Source organism: Rhodamnia argentea, chromosome 1 (genome assembly GCF_020921035.1).
Source record: "Rhodamnia argentea isolate NSW1041297 chromosome 1, ASM2092103v1, whole genome shotgun sequence".
Lineage (NCBI taxonomy): Eukaryota > Viridiplantae > Streptophyta > Magnoliopsida > Myrtales > Myrtaceae > Rhodamnia > Rhodamnia argentea.
The window spans coordinates 35,739,990-35,750,035 of record NC_063150.1 but is presented as its reverse complement, the minus strand read 5'-3'; the positions used below and the strand labels follow the sequence as shown (position 1 = coordinate 35,750,035).

General features: G+C 41.5%; 2 protein-coding genes across 5 annotated transcripts; both read right to left on the bottom strand.

Annotated features, from left to right (window-relative positions):
* Positions 1-809: 809 nt before the first annotated feature.
* Positions 810-1,843, bottom strand: LOC115730621 (UPF0235 protein C15orf40 homolog). Its single transcript, XM_030661228.2, has 3 exons — positions 1,630-1,843; positions 1,438-1,526; positions 810-1,257 (listed from the first exon to the last, which is right to left on the bottom strand). The coding sequence occupies exons 1-3, from the start codon at positions 1,805-1,807 to the stop codon at positions 1,132-1,134; spliced, it is 393 nt and encodes a 130-aa protein (XP_030517088.1). The 5' UTR covers positions 1,808-1,843; the 3' UTR covers positions 810-1,131.
* A 5,277-nt stretch (positions 1,844-7,120) lies between these two features.
* On the bottom strand, positions 7,121-9,895 carry LOC115730619 (G-type lectin S-receptor-like serine/threonine-protein kinase LECRK1). Of its 4 annotated transcripts, none has more exons than XM_030661232.2 (2): positions 9,497-9,895; positions 7,121-9,466 (listed from the first exon to the last, which is right to left on the bottom strand). In XM_030661232.2, exons 1-2 carry the CDS (start codon positions 9,728-9,730, stop codon positions 7,328-7,330), a joined length of 2,373 nt encoding a protein of 790 aa, XP_030517092.1. In that variant the 5' UTR covers positions 9,731-9,895; the 3' UTR covers positions 7,121-7,327. The 4 variants fall into 4 exon arrangements, with proteins under 4 accessions (XP_030517092.1, XP_048141634.1, XP_030517094.1 ...); XM_048285677.1 differs by having other exon boundaries at positions 7,121-9,476; positions 9,507-9,895; XM_030661234.2 differs by having other exon boundaries at positions 7,121-9,496; positions 9,527-9,895.
* Between the last annotated feature and the right edge of the window lie 151 nt (positions 9,896-10,046).

Sequence of the window (10,046 nt, the reverse complement as noted above, 5' to 3'; positions counted from 1 at the left end):
ATGTCAGAAGAGACTAATGTAGCAACTCCTAGAGAAATTACTGTTTCAGCTTCTATGCTCGATACATGCAATTATGTTATTTACAACTGTAAGAAGGACATAATGTGGCAGAGTTCGATTCACCGAAGGATACCATTATGGCAGGCCTGCAGCTATCACCAGGTGAACAGATGTTCTCGAGCGGTTCCGCCACTGATCAATCAAAGGGCATCTTGCGTCTCAACATGAAAAAAGAAGGAAATCACGTGCAACATCCAGTAAATACTCCAGACACACCACCATATGCTTATTGAGCAACCACAACATATGGAAGAGGCGATAATGTGGTGCTCTATTTTGACAATGACATAAATTGCTACCTATTGAACACCACAGGTCATAAGATAAGGAGTATCACCAGAGGAGCGCCTCCTAATGAAGGAATGGTCAGGCTAATGAGAATCAATGCAGATGGGATTTTATGGTTTTGCTCGTACAATACAACCAAGAAAGGTAATTTGTCCACCGTGTGGTCATCAACTGATGACAAATGCAGCCAGGGGCATCTCCGGGCTCAATGGGATTGGTGCGAATAAAGATCGAAATGACGACTGCTTGTGCCTTAGAGGATGTTGCACCTAAATCATATTCTTACAAATAGATGAATGACAGGAGCTTCTGCAGAAGAAATAGGTGAGGGAGCATGTGAAACATAGGAAGGCTGCCAAATAGCTACCAAGTTGTTGCTGTTAAGAAACTAGAAAATATCACATCTGAAGCGCAAAGCGAGCCCAAGTGTTGATTGTAAGAACTGTATAGAAGACCGAAAGAGAATAAGTCTGAGAGCATGTTTACTGACTGATTGAGAAATAACAACTAGCTTGAGAACCATCAACTGTACTATTGAATTGCGTATGTACAACAGATAGACATTGTGAAAACCAAAGCTTGTGCTCCAGCATTGGTTTGGCTACAAGATTGCACAGTAATAAAAGCACTCAGCTTTAGTTGAAAAGCACTATGATCTTTACATGGTAGAAGGAAAGAGACAACCATGACACAGCAACTCTTGAATCTTTGGTGCTGTCTGGGCCTCTTGAAGACTTGAATCTCTGTATGTGTTCTGCCTCTGCCACCTCCTACCCATTGCCTTCATTTTACAGCTTTTGCGAGGGCATCGAAAACGCTCTTCACAGTCACCTCCTCCACGATCACAACCTTGTCCCTCGATTTCGAGCCAGAACCTATTGAGACCTGCCTCCTCTTCACCCCTAAAACCTGCCTCAGAGAATAAGAACGAGGAAAAACAGAGAATCTTCAACAGAAAAGAGGGGGCGAAAAAACAATCTTTGCAAATTTCAAATTCGACATTGCTCTTCATCCTCCGCAATCTTCACTCATATAACGCAATAGACGCACACACAGAGTCCGACTCGTCGCATTAAAGAAGAAACGAACCGAGCTCATGTACTCGAGAAGCGCCGCGTTGGCCTCCCCGTCCTTGGCCGGCGCGTCTATTTGGACTCCCACCGCCTCGTCGCTGAGATCTTCACAGCCATCGAAGCAACACGAATCAGAAACAGAAGAGAAGAGAGATTATGGAACCGAAGCCGAATCAGCGAACAGGCGCGATGGAGAGGAGGATCGGACCTGTGATGGAGGCCGACTTGGAGCCGGGCTTGGCGTGGATGGTGATGGCGACGGAGGAGGGAGGGACGGGTCGCAGACAAGAAGGGAAGCTCTCGGCGGAGTTGCCGCCGCCGTCGGAAGAGGACCGAGTTGACCGGGACGAGTCCGGCTGCGATTTGCTCTTCTTCGCCGGAGGCATTGCTTCGGTTCGGACCCTCAAATTTGGTTCTGCTGAAATCACCTTTTGGTTTTTGGAAATATAATGTTTACTATAATTGATCATTTTATACTTAAAAATATTAAAAGCTACTGACCAATTACCTTTGAAATTAAGACGGCCTTAAGATTTAGTTTAACCTTGCCGGTTATTAAAAATAGATAATATTAATAACCTATGATGGAAGAAAATTTTACTTTTAAATTGATTAAATTGTTTGATCTATAATAATAAAAAAAATTGCCATCTTCGATATAGTGTGATTTACCATTTTTATGTCAAGTAAGAAGAAACTCAAAGTGGGTACATCAACTATCTTATCGATGAGAAACTTTTGACATAGGAAAATAAGTGATCATGCAAAATTTATACACTTCCGTTTGTTTCGCAAAAAATGCGGCATTTTTGAAAAATATTTTTCGGGAGGTCGTTTTTTTAAGAATATGATGATATTTTTCGGTGTTTGGCTTAAACCAGAAAATGAATCGAACAATATTTTCCTCCGTTTGGTAAGGAAAAATAATTTCCACCGTACAGGCCTTTCAATAATTTTTATTTTAAAATAATTTTTTTAATTATTTTCTTTTATCTTTTTATCTTTTTTATTTTTTATTTTGTGCTTTTATTGTTCCTTTCTTCTTCTAGTGGTGACCGGTCATGGCAATCAGCCGGTGAGGCTCCGGCTAGTCATGGCCGGTTCGGTGGAACCGCCGGTTCCGGTTCGAGAACCGGCCGTAAAAAATGGCGGTTCCGGTTCGGAAGCCGGAACCGGCGGTTCGGGCCGAACCGCCGGTTCATTCCGATTCATTTTTAATAATAATTTTTATTTAATAAAATAAATATAATAAATTATAAATTATAAAATACAATTAAATTGTACATTGTAATAAAATATGGGAAAAAAAAAAAGGAATGGGCTTGAACTTAATGAATTATCATTAAGCGGCCTACATATCTTCTTGGGGATAGAAGAATCAAAGCCCATGTAGTTCTTTTTACCTTTGAGAACCCCAACTTACCTCATCGTCAATCGTCGCTACCCGTTGTGGTACCCGTGGCGGTGGTATCTCCAACATCATCGCTAAAAAATTCGTGTTCACGATCTAACTCTTGGTGTCGATATTTCGCCCTCGTCCAATCGCCGACACAAGCTTGAGCTTCCACAGAGTCCGGGCTTAATCTTGAACGGCGAGAGTCCAAAATTAATCCTCCAGAACTAAATGATTGTTCAACCGCAACCGTTGAAGAAGGGGTTGCTAATATTTGACGAGCGATGAGGGCGAGAACTGGATACTCGATTTGGTGACTCTTCCATCACTTCAGGATTTCGAAATCTGTACTATGTTCTGCATCACGAAACTCAAATTGAGTGGTTAAATATTTTTCTAATTCAGAAATATTACCTGTTGCCCCTTTTTTTTTTTTTTTTGCCTACTCTTAAGCATATTATACCCTCTACTAAGTGAACTACCACCTTCGCTACGTGAAGCAGTAGATTGTAAAGATCCAAAATCACTTAAACCATATCTACTACAAAATTCTCCATATAATGCTACTATAAATTCTTTAACATGTCCTAATATATTTGAAATATCTATTGAATCTTCCAAATGTAAACAATCATGATAATACACATTCAAATAATCTTGTAAACCGTCTAATTTAATACGTGGATCAAAAACAATACCAACTAAATAGACAAGAGGAATTTGCAAATAATAATGTAACCATTTTTCTCGCATTACTAAAATAGTTTGACCTAATTCGGTATCATTTTCATATTCACTAAAAACACTACTAATATTAACACACTCTATTAAAAATAAATGCGTTGTAGGATAATAAATACCAGATAAAGTCTTAGTAGCATCATTAAAAATTTTCAAAATATCTAAAATTTTCTTGCAAACGTCCCAATGTTGAGGAAGTAAAGTAATTTCGGGAATATTTTGTGAAATAAACATACATGATAAATATTTATATTCAAAAGTTTGCCGAAGCAACTCGTACGTAGAATTCCAACGAGTCGGAATATCTTTTGGAAATCTTCTTGGCCTTCTCCCATTTTGTTTACAAAATTTTCCCCATGATTTCATACATTGGGGACGACTCCATAAAAATTTAATTGCACTTTTTATTGGGGCGAGAGAAGTGTCAAGAGTTCGTAAACCATTTTGTACACATAAATTTAAAACATGACAAGCACATCTAATGTGAAAAAATTGTCCGCCAAAAGTGGGTTTGCAAATATTTTCTAATTCGGGAATAGAAGCGGTATTTGCGGCGGCATTATCAAAACCAATTGAAAATACTTTATTTATTAAATTATATTCTTCTAAAATTTGCCTAATTATTCTATAAATATTATGAGCCGAATGGCTTTCATCAAAAACTCGGAATGCAATAAGTCTTTTTTGAATCATCCAATTGTCATCTATCCAATGACACGTGACACCCATATAAGAATGAATTTGCCAAGGATCACTCCAAATATCGCTACCTATATGCACATATCCATTGAATTCCGCAAAAAATTTTCCTAAAGATTTTTTTCCTTTTTTATAAAGATGAAAAACTTCGCGTTTAAGAGTATTTTTTGGAATAGTTGGCGCTTATGGAACCAACGCAGTATTTATCAAATATTTCATATTAAAATTTTCACCAGTATTAAACGGAGCATGATTAAGGGTAACATATTCACCTAATGTTTGTTTATAAAGTGCTTCGGTGAAACGAAATAAAGGATGAGGCTTAGAAGTGGCGTACCCGGAAATTTGTTGTTGCGTATTGTCGATCCTCGCTTGCGTTGGATGTTTTTTCGTCAAATGCCGACGGAATGTTCCGTAGTCGTCTCCTTTCGTGAATTTATATGTTTGCGAACAATATTTACATTTTACATTATACTTACCTTCGACTTCATCACGTACCTTGTCGAAGTGTAGCCACAAGTCCGATGTATTATCTCGGCCCTTCCGTTCCGGCTCATTTGCCGTTGACGTTTCTTCGACACCAGTGGGAGGATGAAGACTTTCTTGTGTTGGGTTGTGCTCGACGTTCGGAATCGGGACATAGTTGATATTATCGTCGTCGTCTTCCCAACTTGCATACTCACGAGGATCGTATTCATGAATGGGATACTCGGAATCTCCCATAGCCATCTTGCCCTTGTCGGCATTTACGCTTTCACTTGCCATTTTTGAGAGAATTGATCCGAAATCCGATTGAGAGAATTGAGTCGGGATTGAGAAAATTGGGAGAATTTGAGCGATTTGAGAGGATTTCGGAGAGAATTCGAGAGATTGTTCGGAGAATTTGTGACAAAAATGAAAGGGGAAGCATATGCATTTATAGACAAGAATCATTTTTAATTCTTTTTTTTTTAAATGTAAAGCAACGGCCCAAAGGGGGGGGGGGGGAGGGGGGCGGGCCCGGGGGAGGGGGGCCGGGGCGAGAGAGCCCAACGGCTCTCTACCCCCGGGCCCACTTTTTTTTTTTTGCGGTTCGGAACCGTGGGCCCGGTCAACGGGCCGGTTCCCGGCCCACGGGCCCAAATGGCCCCCTCTAGCTCCAGCTCTCCAAATTCCGACGGTCAAGCTTTACCAACTTTGGCCGACGCCCGGCCTCGCCTAGCCACAGGTCGGCGAGGCTTGGCCTAGCTCGCTTGTGGCCGATCGCCGGCCGTGGCCGTGGATGGTGATCGACCGAAAACAAAAGAAAAAGAAAGAAAATTTAAAAAAAGAAAAAGAGGAAAAAGAAAAATTTTAAAAGAAATTTTTGGAATTTTTAATTAATAAATAAATAATAAAAAGAAAGTAAAATTAATTAAAAAGAAAGAAATATGAAAGAGATGAGGAAGGAAAGATGAAGAAAATGTTTTCCTCTTCTCAAAAAAAGAAAAACAATTCCTTACTTTTGAAGGAGTTTTTTCCATAGGTGAAAAACGTATTCATTAACTAGCTTATTTTTCATGAACTAAACACCCACAAATATGAAAACAATTTTCCTAAATATTATTTTTCGCGAAACAAATGAGCCTTTTAATAACCTTTTAGACCGGAAAAATTTTGGTTTAGTAACTACAACTTATTTTATAATCCAACTAAGGGTACGTTTGCCACGCGAAAAACTCCATGCTAAATGAAAACACTTTTTGGGAAATCACTTTTCGGGAAAAGGATTTATTTTCCTTTGTTCGGTGAAATGTGACCGAAAACATTTTTAATACTTGGATCTCATTTGTAAAGTGATTTCAATTTGATGACTTTGCAAAAAAGAAATCAAAATTTTAAATTATTTTTTAATCTTTAATATTCAATTAATATTTATTTTTATATATTTTTACTTTCAAGTTTTTACTTTATTTTTTTTTCTATTTTTGTCTTGCTTGGCCGGTGGTCGACCACGATGATGGCCAACAATTGGCCAAAGGCGAGGGACAAGCTTGTGCAAGGCAGGCGAGCTCAAGCCTCGCCCGATCGGCGAGCTTCGAGCTCGCCCAAGGTCGACAACTCGCCGAGCTCGAGCTTGCCCAAGGCCGGCAAGCTCGCCCAAGGCTAGAGAGCTCGACCTTATCGGATCCGGCGAAGGACGAGCTCACTTGAGGCTAGCGCATGTGGTCGGACCGGCGAAGGAAAAGTTAAAAAAAAAAAAATCTTGAATATTAAATATTAAAATGAAAAAAAGAAAATATTAAAAAGTTGAAGAGAAGCAATTTCGGAAAGTGTTTTCACTTTTTCAAATTAAGGAATTCACTTTCCTGAATTTATATATGATATTTTCATTTATCGGAAAGTGTTTTACGTTGACTCGTCATTTTCAAAGAACCAAGCAGGTGAAAGTCCGAAAAACGCTTTTCCCGAAATAAACACACCCTAGTATTGAAAAAGAAAAATCCAACAGTTAATGAGACTATGAGATTAAACTTGTTTCATAAATTTAAATAAAATTAACTTGAATTTAGTTTAAAAAAAATCACTTATTGGGATAAGTAAGGGAGGAGTTACTCTATCGCCTTAATAGAATGGAATTAGAATCTTGTCAAATTTATTCATAATTAAATCATAGCCAAGTTGATAATTATATAAGAACTATTGCGAAAACTACTAAACTAACTATTTATCAGGACAGGCGTTATTTTTAAAATGACATTCCATTTATAACATTAAAAAAAAAAAAAAAAAGACAACAACATATCTTTGTTCATTCTCAGAAGTCTGACACTCCCGCACCATCAGGAGCTTAACCGGCTGAGGAGGTAATAAAAAGATAGTGGGACATAGAAAACAGAGGATAGAATGAGAGAGAATCTACATAATTTCGATGGTTGCAGACAATTCCTAGGTTGATGATGTAGCAGAAACATACATCATCCTTATTTAACCCGAAGAAAGATCTGACTTTGAAAAGTACAGTATGTCTCAAGCCCTGAGAATGAAACTATGATCTCATGAAGTGCTGTTATGGGAGGCTCTGAGGAGGGAAAGATTCTACTTGGGAGCTCAGTTATAGGGAAGCAGCAGTTGGACATGGAGGAACAGCTATATCAGTAATCCCTTCCAGCATCATCGCCACGCATTTCATCGAAGGACGAAGCGCCGGCTCGTCCTGGATGCACCACAACCCGACCTTGATCAGTTTCTCCAGGGACTTCCTCTCTACTTCTTCACCCCGAACCAGCTTCTCAAGCTCTCCCGCTTCGAAATGCATGTAGACCCAAGAAGAAAGAACAATCTCCTCAGGCCTCTGGACATCGACCTCCATGTTCCGCCGGCAGCACACGATCTCCAGGAGCACGATCCCGTAACTGTAGACGTCTGTCTTCAATGAGATCGGAGTGTTCTTTTGCCATTCGGGAGCCATGTATCCTCTCGTCCCTCGGACACCAGTGAATGTCCGGGTTTGGTCGGGCATCAGGAGCTTCGCTAGCCCGAAATCGGAGATTTTGGCCGTCCAAAAGTCGTCCATCAGGATGTTTTGGGGCTTAATGTCGCAGTGTATGATCGGGGCGTCGCACTCCTCGTGTAAGTAGAGAATGCCCTTTGCAATCTCCGTGGCAATTCTCACTCGTTCACTCCAATCTGGACGCCTTTGGGATCGGAACAGAAGGTCTGCAAGGGAGCCGTTGCTCATGAACTCATAGACGAGAAGCCTCTTCGACTCTTCAGCACAATAACCAAGCAACCGGACCAAATTCTTGTGATGAGTCCTTCCGATCACCCGCATTTCAGCCCGGAACTCCCTCTCGCCTTCATTGATCACCTTCTCCAGTCTCTTGACAGCGACGATTCTTTTGCCTTTCGAAAAACTTCCCTTGTAGACTGCTCCAAATGATCCCTTTCCTAACTCTTCCTTGAAACCATTAGTCGCCCTTTTGAGCTCTTTGTAGGAAAATGACCTCAGGGCGAGCTCCTGTGACAAACCGATATCTCCCCTATCTAGTAACTTTCTGTACTCAAAAAACCTCAACTTGAAAGCGAAAAGACCAGAAATCGCAAGGGCGACGCATGACCATGTCACCAGGCCTAGGGTCACTACAAGGAGGAGAACCGTTGCGTCCTTGGTCCTTATTATGACAGTCGGCAGCGGCACCTCTGGAACGGTCGCGCCTGCTTGTTTTTCCTTTACACCCTCAAACCCCACCTTGAAGAATGCTGTTGATGATGCTTTAGGATTTCTCCTAGCATACTTCAGAGGAAGCTTTTGCTTCTTACAGTAACTATCTAAGTCCAAGAGTGCTACGTCACAGTCGCAATCCTCCAAGCAAGACTTGCTGCAATCATCCTCTTGCATTTTTGCCTGGAAATATGGAGGGTCATCCCAACCCATGTTCTCCATGGGCACGATGTTGCGAGAGGAGGCGTTTCTTCCGGAATCTCTGCACCACTCTTCAGTGAAATTCCTCTCGCACCCGCGAGATTTCTGGTCCATATCGACGAAATTAGTGCCGGGTAGGCAACGGCAAACGGGCTGATCATCATCCAAAGTACAATAGCTGTTGAACCCACAAAAGCTCTTCACACTGCATTTATCGTCCGGAATTGACCACTCGAGGGAGGTTTTATACACGACAGTGCGGTTGAAACTGTGAGAGTACAGTTGAAGAATTCCGTTCGAGTCCAACACTAAGCGGTACGTAATTGAATTGTTGGATACCGAGGAGCCACCATACAATGTCCCACGCACCGTCGAATCGGTATTTTTGATGAGAAGCAACGCGCCCGTCGAATTTAGATGCAAATCCAGACGATCACCTTGTGTCACAGAAGCCCAGTAAGCGTCCAGTGATATGTTTGGAGTGTGAATGGGATAAAGCACAAGATTGCCATCGTCCTGCATCTCGAGGCGAAATCGTCCGGTCGAGCGATTACTCTTGGACATGCTCGAAAGCAACGCAGCCCCGTGAGGCAGATATTGGCCTCCCATTAATGTATCTGTAGGGAAACTAAAGCTATCCCAAATGACATGGTGATCTTTATCGTAGAGTATGAAGTTTCCGGAATCATTCATGGCAGCATAGGAAGCTGATTCAGATACAGAAGCAATCAACTTACTGTTCCTGGAGTCAGTCCTCAGGAGAAGCCTACCATCAAGTGTCAATTCGAGCATGGCTGTGGACCGCACTGGACGATCGTCTCGGTTTGCAGTCCATGTGGTTGTGTTTTCTGCTTCACTGGTCCATGGGGTTGTGTTTTCTGCTTCACTCGTCATCCAGATTCCCACTGAGAATCCATCCCCATTCGGGTAGAAACCGAAGGCAAAGCGGCCGGAAGGCGAAAGCCATGAGGTGGAGTGATTTGCGGGGGAGAGAAAAGAGCCTAATCTGATAAAGCCGGGGTGTTCTCGGTCACATGTTGCAGATCGATAGTGCACTAACAGTAGGAGAAACAAAGCATATTTGGAGGCCATGACAGGAATCTGTGAGAGGGAGGAGATCAGCTTCTTTTGGCTGACTAGGAGTTGTTGCTTTTGAATGTTGAATGCTCACCAAGACTCGAAACGTTCAGGGAAGTTGCTCACAACTTGCGTGGATGACTCTGTGAGGTCAATCTTGACTTGCCAAGTCTTTTGCCATTTTGACTGGAGAAGTTGGAGTTGCTTGGAGTGAAAGATGGGGTGCGCTGCCAGGACCATTTGCCACGACATAATGCACATGTTTGTAGTCAAAATGGAAAATTAGGGAGCAATCTTTGGCTGTAACATACAGAGTACAGGCTGACGTGGT